The sequence below is a fragment of the Molothrus ater genome, chromosome 2 (assembly GCF_012460135.2).
Source record: "Molothrus ater isolate BHLD 08-10-18 breed brown headed cowbird chromosome 2, BPBGC_Mater_1.1, whole genome shotgun sequence".
Taxonomy (NCBI): domain Eukaryota; kingdom Metazoa; phylum Chordata; class Aves; order Passeriformes; family Icteridae; genus Molothrus; species Molothrus ater.
In genome coordinates, this window is record NC_050479.2 from 115,695,236 (window position 1) to 115,710,230 (window position 14,995).

A 14,995-nucleotide genomic window follows, 5' to 3' on the forward strand; every position below is an offset into this window, starting at 1 on the left:
GGGCAGCCACAGCTGCTCTGGGGACCGTGAGCTAGAGCCTGCCCACCCTCACAGGGAGGAATTCCTTCTCAATATCCCACTGGCAGTGGAAAGCCATTCCCTGTGTCCTGTCCCTCCACGTTCTTACCAAGAACACCTCTGTATTTTTCTTGTGGGCTCCCAGACTTACCCCAAAACTTATCCCCCCAGAACCCGGTGTCATTGTGCCACAGGTAGGTTTTTGTGTAGGGAGAAGCAAAATTCAGCCTTTCCAAGCAAAACCCAGTCATTTCTATTGCCAGAAATGTTCTGTGATGTGTCCCTTCTGCCAGGGAAGCAGGGGAGAAGGAGGGGATGCCCTCAGAGCAGTGGCCCTTGGCTGTGTGTGCTAGCACAGAGCTGGAGCAGGGCTTGGCAGGGAGAGGCACAGCCCTGAGGAGGCTCTTTCTGTGCTGTGCAAGGGAAAACAGGGCTGGTGGTGATCCCACACCCCCTGGGCACCCTGCGAGGAGCCTGCCCACTGCAGTGCACCCAGAGACATCTCCCAGTGTCCTCAGCAGTGCAGTGGGAGCTTGCTGGTGCTACAGCCTGGGCAGAGCCTGGCCACCTTCAGCCACAGCCTGTGGGCAGTGCCAGCTGAAGGCAGGGGCTTTGGGAAGGTGTAGTATTTTCTGGGTCCCCCATCGTTGGGTGGAATGATGAATCTGGCTCCATGTTCTTAGAAGGCTAATTTATTATTTTATGTACTTATATTATATTAAAGAGTACTGTACTAAACTGTACTAAAGAATAGAGAAAGATACAGACAGAAGGTTAAAAGATAATAATGAAAAACTCGTGACTATTTCCAGAGCCTTGACACAGCCTGACTGTGATTGGTCATTAAGTTAAAACAATTCCCATGAAACAATGATCTGTTAGTAAACAAGGTCCAAAACACATTCCAAAGCAGCAAAACACAGGAGAAGCCATCAGATCATTATTGTTTTCATTTTTCTCTGAGGCTCCTCAGCTTCCCAGGAGCAGAAATCCTGGGGAAGGTATTTTTCAGAAAACATGATGGTGACAGGAAGGAGGAGGTCGGTTCTTCTGCAGCAGATCCTGCTTCTGCTTAGGGCTTACAGCCCGAGTGAGGGAAGTGGTGCCATTCCGGGACACACCTGTGCCACCAAAGTTTGGGAGCACCACTTCTCTCCTCTGGGAAGCTCTCCTTAGCTTCATCCTTGGCTGTTGGTTGTCACCTCAGCGAGGATGACCTTCCTCATCTTCTCCAGCAAATGGAGGAGTCGTGCTGGGCTGTCTATTAATAGATCAGGCATCATCAGAAGGTTTAATTAGAACGAGGTGGTTTGGCACCTTGCTGCTTTTCCAGCCAAATACCAGTGTGATTATTGCCACAGGCTGACACTCACACAAAGTCTTCTGCAGCCCTGAGCTGCCTGGAAAGTTTGTTTCATGACCTGCTGTAAAATAGAATGGAGTTGAGTAAAAGGCCTTAGATTGACTTTTCATTTTGAAAATCTGGACAGAAGAATCTGGAAAGAATCTGAAATCTTCTTTGTGTGTCAAAAGGCTCTAATCAGAATAGCTCTCTTCCAGAAAGAAGTACTGGTGTCCCATGCTCCAGCCTGGTGTCTCATGGAGTGGTTTGGGCTGGAAGGGACATTAAAGATTATTCAGTTCCACACCCTGCCATGGGTTGGAACACCTTCCACTCTTCCAGGTTGTTCCAAGGCCTGTCCAGCCTGGCCTTGGGCACTTCCAGCAAGGAGAAATGTTCCCTTTCCCCAAACTGCCATATCCATGCTTGGGAAGGGACAGTGCCAGAGCTGTGAAACAAGGATGAGCCTGCCTTTAATGTTAACAGGGGTGTCCTCAGAGTGCTTTGGGACCTTCAGAAACAGAAAGCTGTTTGTCTGTGCGCCACCATAAAGCTACTCATACTTCTCATGGTCACATTTTCTGCCATTAATTTATTATTAACTGCTGCATGCCAGAAAAGCTCTCCATCCTAGGAAGAGCACAGCAGTGGTGCATTCCCTGCCTTAAGGAGCTGGAGTTTAGGAATCTTGGTTAAATTTCAAGGTAGAAATGATGATGGCCAGGGAGGTGATTGCTGAGGCCTTGCAGGGAAGCCCCCCCAGCTGCAAAGCTCAGATAGAGGTGTAATTCCAAGAGTTAAAAACAGCCTGCTTAGGGATGATGGGGGTACATAAGTGGATTTAAGGCTTTGAATCTCGAGATCAAAGGCAGAGTTGCACTGCTTGGAGTTGCACGTGTTAATCTGCCATGGGTTTGGAGGAGGGTGCTGAGTTCTCTCCCCTTCCTTTGCCCCGGGCAGACGTGCAGCCAGACGGAGCTGGAGAACTGGATCACGGCCATCCACTCGGCCTGCGCCACCGCCGTGGCGCGGCAGCACCACAAGGAGGACACCCTCAAGCTGCTCAAGACCGAGATCAAGAAGCTGGAGCAGAAGATCGACATGGACGAGAAGATGAAGAAGATGGGGGAAATGCAGCTGTCCTCAGTCACAGACTCCAAGAAGAAGAAGACCATACTGGATCAGGTAAACTCAAAAGTTCTTGGGGCTTCTGCTGCTCAGAGTGACCCTGAGATGTGTTAGGAAGTCTCTTTTCTTTTCCCAGCCCAGTGGTCAGAGAAGGAGTCAGAACTCTTCAGTTCTCGCTCTCAGGGTTGTTTATTGCTTCTTGTCTATAAAATTCTTTCTCTGGCCTGCCAAGGTCTGTTCAGCAGGTCAGGTTGAGGCACACTGGCTGCCCTTGGGGTGGTGTTATCTTTTTATACTAAAAACTGCATGTACAATATTTACACTATTTAATAACTTCCCAATACCTATCACCCATGTTAGACAGTGAGCTTCTACCTTAAACCAATCCAAAAGTGCCACCATCACAGCAGAAGATGGAGGCCAAGCAGAAGAAGGAGAAAGGCTGGACATGCCCAGATTCCTCCGTCTTGCCTCCTGAGCCCCCATGCTAAAAACCCCAAAGATCTATTTTTCACCCCGTGACAAACTAATTATTATTCTGTTTAGACTTTTGTGGCTTGCAGATCCTCATATAAGGTTGGTAATTTTTTCCATGGGTCATACTCAAAGTCACAGGGGTCTTGGGCTCTGTGCCAGGGTCTCTGAGCCCCCTGACAGGGATTCAGGCAATCCAGGACAGCCAGAGGGATGTCCTGAATTCTGATAAAAAGTCCCCAGTGAGGGTTTAAGGCCTCTTAGAGGTTGTTGGGAGCTCCCTGGAGCAGGTGGGATCAGGGGAGCTGTGCTGGCTGCCTTAGCTGCACCATTGCTCCACTAAGGTCCAGCATGGGCTCTCTGCTGGCCTCCAGGAGATTTGGACAGCAGGAGGCTGCCAGGCCATGGCTGGGGGATGCCTTGGGGAACAGCTGTTCACACACCAACAAACTCTGCTGCTGCTGCTGCTTTAAGTGTGCCAGAGGCTGCTGCTGCTGCTGCTGGCAGCTGGGCTGAGGAAGCCATGCCTGGTTTCTGCTTGTCACCAGGGCCTGCCTTGACCTTGTGGCTGCATCCCTGGCTGCCCTGGGCCCTCTCCTGCTGCCTTCAAGTGGACAGCGTGGCTGGCTGGCTTTCAGAAGCAGAGAGCCTCGAGCAGATGCCTCTCCCACTGCTGCAGCAGCACCTTATTTTGGGAAATTTGACATATGGCTGCTGCTTCCCTCATTTGGAGCTCTCCTGCCACGGCTGCCAAGTGTGCCTGTAATGCAAAGCATGGGGGGGAGTGGTTGGGGCTGGGCTAAAGGGATTTGTACCCCCTGGAAGCCCATGAGAAGGAGAAATGGGGGAGAAAGGGGAGGGAGATGCTGAAGAGCTCTGCTCAAAGCTGTCAGTCAGTGAGAGGGCAGAGCAGTCTCTCTCTTGATGTAACTGAGTTTGTCTGGATGCTTTGAAACTGTTTCCTATAAGCTATTTGAATTATTTAAATCAGTCCTTCCATAGGCTGATTGCAGCACTCTTCCACTGATCAGATTAATTATCCCCAGTGTATGGCACTTTTTCAAGCTCTGTTGTTGCTCACAGCAAAGCTGCTGCTGTGGCTGCTGATTTGGGTTGCCCTGTGCCTGGAGTTTGGTGGGCTTTGCTCTTCTGATTCTTCAGATGCTCTTGATGCATGAAAGAAGCCTCTTAAGGGACTGCTGAGCAGAGAATCCTGGAAATACAAAGAAAATTAAAAATGAAAATTTAATCCTGTTAATTAGCATTGTATCAAAGGAGCAGTTGTCCCAGGAGGAGACTTTTGCCACAAATGTAGAAAGTTGTTTTCCATCTCTAATCAAAACTCTTTAACTATTTGCATCCTTTGGGGGGTTGGGAGGGCAGGGGAATGTGGGAAAATCAGCAATCAGTGTTTGTTGGGTGGGATCAGCCCTGGTGAAAAGGGTGTGCGTGGTGTTGTGAGGGTTTCCAGGACGAGGTGAGAGATGAAAATTTGACTCCGTGTTCTTAAAAGGCTGATTTATTTATTTATATTTTATATTTATTTATTTATACTTTATTATATATTATATTATATTATATTATGTTATGTTATGTTATGTTATATATGCTATACTAAAACTATACTAAAAAGAATAGAGAAAATATATATCAGAAGGCTAGAAAAGAATGAATAATAAGAGCTCTTGACCGACCAGAATCCCAACACAACTAAACTAAAATTAGTCATTAAGTTAACACAATTCACATAAAACTAATTAAAGATATACCTGTTAGTAAACGATCTCCAAAGCAATCAAATAGTTATTGTTTGCATTTCTTTTCTGAAGCTTCTCAGCTTCTCAGGAGAAAAAATATTAACAGAGGGATTTTTCAGAAAATATCATAGTGACAGGTGTGTTGTTGGAACCCAGGAAATTCCTCTGGCTGCCCTGGAGGGCTTGAGCCCCTGCCCAGGGGGCTCAGAGACCTTGGCACAGGGCCCAAGACCCCCACGCCTTTGATTTAGCTCTTGGAAAAAACAATTTCCGACCTTTATATGAAGAATTACAAATCAAGAAAGTTTAAGTAGAATAATAGTTAATTTGTCATGGGGTGAAAAATAGATTTTTGGGGTTTTTGGAATGGGGGCTCGGGTCCCAAGATGGAGGAATTTGGGTGCGCCTTGTCCTTCTTCCTTCTTATTCCTAGCCTCCATCTTCTGGGTGATGTTGGCACTTTTAGATTGGTTTAAGGTAGAAGCTCACCGTCTGACATAGGTGAGAGGTATTGGGAAGTTATGTTAAATAATGTACACATAGTTTTTAGTATAAAAGATAACACCACCTCTGAGGTGGGCAGTGTTCCTCTGTCTGACCTGCCAGACAAACCTCGGTGGGTTGGAGAAAGAATTTTATAGATAAGAAATTATAAACAATCTTGAGAGCAAGAACAGAAGAATTCTGACTCCTTCTTCGACTGCTGAGCTGGGAAAAGAGGCTTGTACATATCTCAGAGTCCCTCTGACCAGCAGAGGTTCTGAGAGTGTGTCACTGTGACTTGTTGCAAGGCATTTACCAGGCTGCTGTCCCCCCGTGTCCCCTGGCAGATCTTCGTGTGGGAGCAGAACCTGGAGCAGTTCCAGATGGACCTGTTCCGGTACCGCTGTTACCTGGCCAGCCTGCAGGGCGGGGAGCTGCCCAACCCCAAGCGCCTGCTGGCCTTCGCCAGCCGCCCCACCAAGGTGGCCATGGGCCGCCTGGGCATCTTCTCCGTCTCCTCCTTCCACGCGCTGGTGAGTGAGCAGGGCTGGGACGGGCTGGAGGAGCAGCTGGGGAAGAGCTGTCTCAGTCCTGGAGGTGTCGTTTGGAATTTCCACCAGAAACAGATCTTCCTGTTCACCTCAAGCGTCTTCAGATCTTCCAGGGTCATCTCAAGTGTTCACAGATTCGAGTGTGATCCACACATCCCACGAAGTCAGTGGGAGCCATTCTGAAGCCCTCAGCATGTGCTGGCTGAGACCTTCTTGGGCCTATCTGACTTTATTCCAATTATTCCAATACTCTGGTCATCAGCACCTGATGCTCCACAAGGGAGGGGAAATGTGCTCCCTGTGGTGTGGCAAATAATGGTTGTTTAAATTTAACTACTGTAACAGCCCAGCTCCTAAAAGTACATGGAAATGTTTTGCCAAATGAATTTGAGTCAAGTTCTTGTAGTTTCAGCTTGGACTCCTGGAGGTTCACAGAAATAGCTGAGCTCCACTGTTGTCTTGTAGATGTCAGCTGTAGCCTTCAATTGAATGCAGAGCTGTAATTCAGTCAGGGGCGTTTTTATTCTTTCCTATATGAAAAGATTAGCGTCATCATCCTGCTAATTGCTGCTGGATTTGTTATATTTTTTAAGTGGCGGGCTGTAATTTGCATTTATGCTTTTTTTTTTTTTTTTCCGCATCAAGCAAAGCACTGAGCTCTAGCCTGAAAAACAGTCTGCCTCTTCATGCTGGTGTCTCTGGAGAGCCAAGGGAAAAAATATGTTTGGAAAAATGTTGTGTTTGAAGAGACACGTGTTTTCTTCTCCTCTCAGCAAACTCTCATGTCCTCCTTTGCCCCCAGGAACGTGGGGAAATGCAACCTCATGTGAGGAGCCCTAACTCGAGTTTCAGGAAGGGAATTTACCCAGGGAAGCTGTGGCTGCCCCTGGATCCTGCAAGTGTCCCAGGCCAGGGTCAGGACAGGGCTTGGAGCAGCCTGGGACAGTGGAGGGTGTCCCTGCCATGGCAGGGGCTGGGCTGGGATGGGATGGGCTTTAAGGTCCCCTCCATCCCGAATGATTCTGTGATTCCATGACCCCAGTCTCCTGCAGATGTTCCCAGTACATTCATCCAAGGATGTGCTGAGTTACCCCAGGTGGCTCTGTGTAAATGTCCCAGGCACAGCTGTGGAGCCTCTCACTGTGGAAATGGAGGTGTTGCTGTGGTGCTCAAGTTCTCCTTTTCCTGGATTTCCCCCTTTCCCAGGGAGAGCCCCCATTCCTCACAGGGTTCCCTGGAGCAGCAGCCAGCCCTCTGTCCATCCCAGCTGTAGTTCTGGATGTGCTGCATCCAGCCACTTCCTCAGCTGGGGACATCCCTGGGTGTTCCCAGGGCCATTCTGCTGCTCTGGGCTTGGGAATGCAGCACTGAGGTGTTCCAGGAGGTGCAGTCAGCAGGGTGGGTCTGTCTGTCTGTCTGTGCCCTGCCTCCTGCCCTTCCCTACCGCTCCCTTTTTGGCAGGAGAGGAGCTCCTCTCCTCAGGCCACCTCCACCTGGGAAATCTGATTAGACAGATTTGGTTTTTTTTGGGCCTGAACTGTTCAGCTCTGAGTGATGTCCCACTGATCTCTTCCAGAGCTCCCCAGATAGCTGGGCTCAGTCAAGGCAGTGTCTCTTGTTGCCACAGGGCATTTTGCTGTAGGGCAGCTGACATTGCTCTGATGGGAAGGGTCATTTCAGCTCATTTTCCCCCTTCCTGTGCCTTGCTCAATCCTTCAGATGTCACTTATCTTTAAGGAAGTGCAGGCTGAAATGCCATGAGCTCCCTGCAAGCCTTTATCTGGCCTTGCTGCACTTCTGAGTCAGCGCCAGGATGCCCAGAGTGTTTCCACAGGAAAGAGCAAAGAGGAAGACCAGGTTTTTGGGAAGCAACAGATAAGTTTGGAAATCTCAGGTCTCACATGTCCAGCTTTGAAACCTTGCTAGGAAAATAAAAAGAATAGAAAAAACCCAAACCCTTCACTGGTGCTGAGGTTTTTCTTGGTGATGATTAGGCTCCTTTAAAATATCTCACATTAAATACCAAAAAATGATGGAGGTGGTGTGTACTGTCCATTTCAATATTTGCTGTTGGATGCTGGCAGAAGTGAGTTAATTTGCAGTGAGAATGCAGCAGCCTGGCAGCATCCCCACTGTCCCAGCAGTGAGAACCCTGTGTTCCCATAGGATTTGCCTTTTTTTCCCCCCCCAGACCCCCCAGTTTGGGGGGGTTTGTGCTGGGGTGCTGCAGCTCTGATGCTGAAGCCACGTGGCATTGACAGGTGGCGGCTCGCACGGGGGAGTCGGGAGTGAGGAGAAGGACACAGGCCATGTCCAGGTCTGCCAGCAAGAGGAGGAGCAGGTTTTCTTCTCTCTGGGGGCTGGACACTACCTCCAAGAAGAAGCAGGGGAGGCCCAGCATTAACCAGGTAAGAGGTGGGAGTTTGGGGTGGTGTTACTGCAGGGGTGCTCCGTTGGTGGGCAGAACGCAGCTCTCACAAAGAGTCACGGCATTCCTCATCCCCTTCCAAAACCGGGGCTGCAGCTGCACATCAGGGCACAGCAGCTCCTACCCAAGGGCTGGAATTTGCCCTTTTCTTTAGCTGAATTCTGTTGTTGCATTTCTGCTCCTTCTGCTTTTCCTGCAGGTGCCCTCCCTAACCTCAGGAGCAACAAAGCAGCAGTGTAAAACAGACACAGCTTTGGAGAGAAAAACCCCTAAAACAATCCAGACTTGTTTGGTTATTTTTAATTTAAAATTATGAGTTTGTACAATGATTTAAATGTAGCTGAGTTTGGTGAAAACTTCCTAAAGTGACAAGAAGCTTTGCATTTAGTTGTGACACTCCCTGTTTTTCTTCAGATTTATAAAAAAGCAGAAGTTGTGCAGTTCCCACCCAGTCACTGCCCAGATCTTTCTCTAGAAAACGTGCTCCAGTGTGGTAGGAAGGTGCTTCCCTGTTATTCTTTCCAAACATCCCTAATTACAGCTTTCACTTTTTGAGAGCCATACCTCATCTAATTGCAGGAAATGTAGGCTCTGCCTTTCTTTCTCTTCCCTCACTTCTTGTGGGGAGAAAGGCTGGGGACACACGCTGTTCTGTGCCCTGTGATTTCTGGTGCTGTCTGTTCAAGCAGCACTGGGTGTTTGTTTTGTTCAGCAGAGGATGATGAGCCTGTTAGGAGTGAGACACTGAAAGTTCACCTGATATTTAGAGGCTGAGCAAAAGCCCAGGGCTTGGCTGGACTGCAGCTCCAAGAGCACATTCCCAGCTCCTTGTGCTGGTGCTGCAGCATCCCTGTTGCTTTGTATTTACTTGCCCCAAATCCCTTGTCCTGAGCTGGGATCCTCTCTGTGCTGTGTTTTCAGACCTGTTTTTTTTTTCCCCCTGGGCTCCTCCCTTTTGTTTTTCCTTTCAGTGGAGATAATTGCATTCTTCATGCTGCCTCCCCTGCTGCTTCCCCCCTCACTCCTCCACAGCAGAGGCATTCTGTGAGGAGAGGGATTCTGTTCCAGGTTAAAGGAAATCCATTGTGCAGAGAGTTGTAAAAAGTGTGAAGTTTTGAGGAAGTAGCAGAGTGTCTGAATGCAGTGCCTGAACACATTTCCCTTGCTTGGGCAAAGTGTTGCCTGTTGGAAGCAGCCAGCTGAAAATCCCCAAAAGGCAGAGAAGAGACCTTTTCCCATCCTGCCTGGTCCCTGCTTCATTTTAGCCAGGCAATAATTAACAGCCCAGCAACTTGATCCTGGGGCTGTGCTGATGTGGAGCTACAAAACTGAACTTTTCAGTTCTCATTGTTGGGTTCTGCTGCAGCACCAGCCCTACCTGCCCTTCTGCTGCAGCCCTGTGCTGATTTGGGTTGGATGCTGCACATCCAGTGTTCATTTCCCACTTTTGCTGGTGGAGAAACCCAGCACTAAGAGAGATAAAATTAGTCCAGCTCCACCACGGAAGTCAGGACAGACCTCCAAGCAGAAGTGGCCTCTAATCTTCCTGTACCACCCCATCACCAGCTTGTTTTCCACCTCACCCTCTCTTCCATCTTCCATCAGGCTGCTGTTTTCCTTTCTCCAGTGCATCTGCAGCAGAGAGGCAGGGACTGTTGGAGAGGTCCCCAGGTCACTGCCCTGCAAACCTTGCTGGAGGGCCCAGCTCTGGACAGAGACTGGTGCAAAGGTGTGCCTGTGTCAGTGAAGCCACAGCTGGGCCCAGGAGGAGTGGTCCTAGTGAGGAGCTGGGGTGGGGGACACAGGACGGCACTTCTGTATTTAGGCAATGGCACCTGGAGTGAGCTGCCCTGATGTCTGGGCCCCTCTCTGCTGAAAACACCTTCTTGTTCTTGTGCTGTTTCTTTTTGCATGACAGGCTGAAGCAGAAAGAGCTTAGAGGGGTTGCTGGATGTGACTTACCCACCCTGAAGAAGGTTTCCCCCATCCCAAATTTCTACAAGAGTGAAACATTTCTGCAAGCAGTGTGTTTGGAGATGGCTGTTTGTATTTTCTCTGTTCTGGATGTGAGACAGGCTGTTCTGCCCATGGCACGTGCTGTGCACAGGGAGTCACGTTTGTGTTTAAAGCAGGTCCCCTCTCTTGTTCCTCAGGTGTTTGGAGAAGGAGTGGATTCAGTGAAGAAATCTCTTGAAGGGATCTTTGATGACACAGTCCCAGATGGCAAGGTAAAACCCCAGCTCTCCAGCTGCCTCCTTCCCCCACGTTTGCAGCCAGTAAATTCAGAATAAATAAGAAGATTTGCTATTTTGCCATTTCTAAGCATTGGAGCTGCAGTACCCACAACAGTTTTGTTGTGGTTTGCCCAGAAACACTGCACATTTCGGTTTTAAATTCAAATCTGCTTTCATCCCTGCTGTTTTGTTGTTGCAGTCCTAGCATTCCCAGTAGGCATAGGGTGAAACCCCAGGAGAAGCACACTGCAGCAGTGTGTGGGTGGCACAGGAGGCACACTCTACCCTGCTCAGGGAAAGCTGCAGGTTCCTGTCCAGACAAGCCTTCAACCTGGGCTTAGGAGCCAAATATCTTCTCTCTAAGAGAGCTCTGGTGCAGCACATAATGCACTAGCTGCTGATGGAGAGGGAGCTGTGTTGGGCTGGGATTGTCATGATGGATTTTGTTTATTTAGAGGGAGAAAGAAGTGGCCCTGAGCAGCGTCCACCAGCACAACCCCGACTGTGATATCTGGGTGCACGAGTACTTCACGCCCTCGTGGTTCTGCCTGCCCAACAACCAGCCTGCCCTGACAGTCATCCGGCCTGGGGACACCTCCAGGGACGTGCTGGAAATGATCTGCAAGGTAAACCTGCCCTGGGGCAGCTGGAAATGATCAGTGCGTGCCACTGCTTGGACTGCTCTGCACCGGGACACCAGTTGTGTCTCGGGTCAAAAACACAAATCACACTGCAGTGTTTGGGCCAGGAGCACAGCAGAGAATTCCCTGCAGCTGGAGCTGACCTGGTGTGGCTGCAGGGACAGGCAGCAGCTGGGGTTTGCCCTCCCCACTCTGGCTGCTGTGCACGAGCCTGGAAGTGCCCTCACATGCTGGCTCTGCCCCTGCTGCTGCCCTTCCCCTGTCCCTGCAGGGGCACCGAGCTGAGGGTGGGACCCTCTCCCAGCCCCTGGCTGCCCCACACTGTGGTGGTGCAGCCACCCTGGTGCCCCCAGCTCTGCATCCCAGGTGAGGTGACCTCACCCACCCCTTCCCAGGAGCCATCCCTGCTTCCCTGCCCTCAGGCTGGCGCTGGGAGAGCAGCAGCCCCAGGAGTGGGGAAGGTGCCTGTGTTTGCTGCCTGCAGTGCAGAACCAGACCCAGCCTGGCGTGGGTGGCAGGAGGGGACAAGGGGAAGCTTTTATCTGCAGTTGGAGTGGGGGAGAAGAAAAACCACCTGGATTTCTGTGCCAGATGAAGTATCAGAGACGTTGGGCCATTAAAAAGAGTTCCATCTCTAAAGAGTTGGAAACTTTGACAAATTAAACACAGGCTTTCAGCTCTGGCAGCTGCCTAATGTGTGTTTTCGGAGCGAGCGAGACCTGTCACGTGCCGCTCTGAAAAGTGAGTCTGCTTTGTACAACAACAACAGCAGGAGAAAAGAAAACATTTATTACTATTGAGAGCTTAACTTGGGGGACTTTCAGAGCGTGTTGCATGTGCCTCTAAAGAGAGGGAAGGTGAGAGAAAGGCGTTTGTTTCCAGTAATTGCACGGTGCGCTCGTCTCTCTGCCAGGTGCGCTGCAGCTTCTGAAAGCTCTGCTTTGTCTTCAGCAAAAGATGACATTTTTGGAGAGAGGCATAACAGGGAAGCTGGATGACACATGATTAGTAATGGTTTATTTTTAGGGTTTATGTTCTGCTTTGGGTGAGGATGGTTAACTCAGTGGACTGGATCCTTGGCTGGAGCAGCTCCGTGGTTTCAGCAGGTGCCTGCTGAGGGTCTGGTCTCTCTCTGTGCTTTTGCTGCGGTGGGTGGGGGTGTTTAAGGAGAAGGGGAGGTTGGGGAGTGTTTTCTCAAGAGCTACTATCTGTTTCTTTCCTTTCTGTAAGAGTTTTCAGCCTGAAAAGCACTGTCGAGATGCCTTTTTTCTGTAGCATTTAATAATCAATCTCTTTCTTCTATCTCTTGCATTCAGCTCATTTTCCCCCCTTTAATATCCGATCCACATCATTTCACATCAGTTTGCCATCTGCCATCTGAGAACCAGTCAAGTTCTGGTACAGTAAACATTTCAAGCTCTACATTTCATATAAACCTCCTCATGTTTGTGGATGTGGTTAAATCTGTGCTGCTAAACTGAGCTTGATTCTTCTGTTGGAGAACATTCAATGCACTAAAGTCATTGTGGAAAATGTGTTCTTATGCTAACATTGCTGCTTGTTATTATACAGCCAGTTAGGCTTTGGAGGATGCTTTGTGACACTTTTATGATTCAGGATTGGTGGGAGGAGTGTTTAAAGCATTTTTTAAAGTGGTTTCTCAAAGATTTCTCCTCAGATGTAACTAGCAACATCACTTGGAAGGCAGGAAAACTCAGTGTATATGCATTAAATATCTTTCTCTGGCTGATAGAAAATAGTTGGTCCCTTCCAATCTTAACCATCCTGTGATTCTGTGATGACACTGCTCAGTGTGAAGGAATGTATATGCATTAGTAGCATTTGCATAATGGTATGTCTTAAAATGGAGGAGGAAATCACACTCTGTATACAGATTTAGGCAGAGCCAGTGTGGAGATAATAACACCAAAACCCAATATGGAGATAATAGCAGTAAAAAACAAGCCCAGATGACTACATGGCATTTTGTCTTTTGACTGCATAAAAAGTGAGGCAAAAAAAGGTTGGGTTTTTTTTTCCCCCTCACCATTTACATTTTTCAAAGGGATCTGCATGAGGGGCAAGAAGCAGATAGCCCAAGCTGTCAGGGTTTGTGCTCAGAGCCTCTGAGAAGTTGAGCCTGGTGCTCTGGGGGCTTCCTTTACTTTTAGGCTGGTGTTTTCCTGCTGGGAGAGCTGGGGCCACACAGGAGCAGTGGGATGGCCACATTCCTGTGCTGCTGGAGAACGTGCCAGGCCCTCTCCTTGGCCACAAGGAGCTGGGCTTGTGTGCCAGCCCACTGTGGCACTTGGAGCCTCTTGAATGGGATCCCAGCCCGGCTGTAAATTCCTCTCCTGGAGCACCTCAGTTGAGCTGTCAGGCTGTGCTTTAAACAGGGTTAGCTGCTTAATTTAGTCCAGACCTAGCTAGAGTTATTAGGAGAGAAATAAATAAACCAAGAAGCTGATTTGGACGGCTGAAAGGTATTTTGGGTGGTCCTGAAAGGATATTCATATCATTAAAGCTGCCCTGTTTCTGCTCCCACCTCCCACATGTGGATGCAGCTCCCAGCAACAAAAAGTGGGTTAATGGTTTGGCTTTTAGGGCAGCCTGGCTGTGTCCACATTCCAGGGACCTTTTCCTTTCACTTCAGTAGAGCATCGTGGCCCTGTTTGAGACACTCTAACCAGTGTCAGATTTTGAGGTAGACACAGCCCTGGGGCAGCTGTAGGATGTTAATTAGCTAAATGGGGTGGCTCATGGTCGGGACTCTCATTCCTGGCCTGGATGGGATCACAGTGTACTGGATTGATGGCATCCACTTGAGCTGATGGGGTTTGTTGGAAGAAATGCATGGCTCTAAATACGAGTGTTTTACCCAGGTTTGCCTTCAGCTGATGCTCTGCCCAGAGCCTGGATAAATTCAGCCTGCCCAGATTGGATAAATTCATCCCAGGTGGTGATTTCTGCCTGCCTGGGCAGGCTGGAAAGCATCCCTTGGGTCTCCTCCACAAGGGAAGGATGTTGGTGGGCCATGGATGTGCCAGCCCTGGGCTTTGGGTGGTGGCAGCACAGCTGGCACTGCCCATCAGACACTCCTGAGGTGCAGCTTGGGCACAGGACCCAGGGAGGAGATCCACCCCAGGGGCAGGAGAAGGAGGCTGCCAGCTTCACAGGATCACAGAATCACAGAATCTTTCAGGTTGGAAAAGCCCTCCCAGACCACGGAGCCCAGGCTGTGCCCAATGCCCACCTTGTCCCCACCCAGAGCACTGAGTGCCACCTCCAGGAATTCCCTGGACACCTCCAGGGATGGGCACTCCGAACCTCCCTGGGCTGTCTGTTCCTTTCCGTGGGGAAATTCCTGCTGAGCCTGCCCTGGCCCAGCCTGTGGCTGTTCCCTCTCCTCCTGTCCCCGTTCCCTCCTGGCTGTCCCCTCCTGTCAGGGACTTGTGCAGAGCCACAAGGGCCCCCCTGAGCCTCCTTTGCCCCTGGCTGAGCCCCTTCCCAGCTTCTCAGCCTCTCCTGGGGCTCCATTCCCTTCCCTGGACACCCCCATCCCCCACTCAGTGGGTTTAGGTCTCCTCTCTGTGTTTTTTGTTTAAGACACCTCTGTGTCTAGGGACAGTTAACTAAGCTGAGCAGAAAGTGACCCAGGGCTCCTCTGTATCATTTCTGAACCTTCAATGCCAATTCTGCTTCCCTTTGATTTCTGGGTTGTTTGTATGTGTATGTCTGTAAAGAGAGAACTGCTGAAAACAGCAGCAATCAGTGGGAAAAGCAAGCAAGAAGCTTTCCAAAAAAGAAAAGTGGGGGAGCAAGGATATCTCCAACAGTCAGCTGTTTTTCTTTTGGCTCTGGATAGATTCAGTCATTAGTTAATTAACTAGGAATTTGCCTGGATTACAGAGGTTGTTCCATTTCAGGTACTCCATTTCA

General features: G+C 49.5%; 1 protein-coding gene across 5 annotated transcripts in view; it reads left to right on the plus strand.

The window, feature by feature from the left end:
- The window catches only part of TIAM1 (TIAM Rac1 associated GEF 1), a 151,930-nt gene that overhangs the window by 95,503 nt on the left and 41,432 nt on the right, over positions 1-14,995 (plus strand). For all 5 annotated transcript variants that reach the window (XM_036404191.2, XM_036404187.1, XM_036404186.2 and 2 more), the window contains 5 exons: positions 2,321-2,545; positions 5,550-5,735; positions 8,015-8,161; positions 10,335-10,409; positions 10,871-11,041. In XM_036404191.2, the coding sequence (XP_036260084.1) occupies positions 2,321-2,545; positions 5,550-5,735; positions 8,015-8,161; positions 10,335-10,409; positions 10,871-11,041 (804 nt within the window). The remainder of the gene's footprint in view (positions 1-2,320; positions 2,546-5,549; positions 5,736-8,014; positions 8,162-10,334; positions 10,410-10,870; positions 11,042-14,995) is intronic.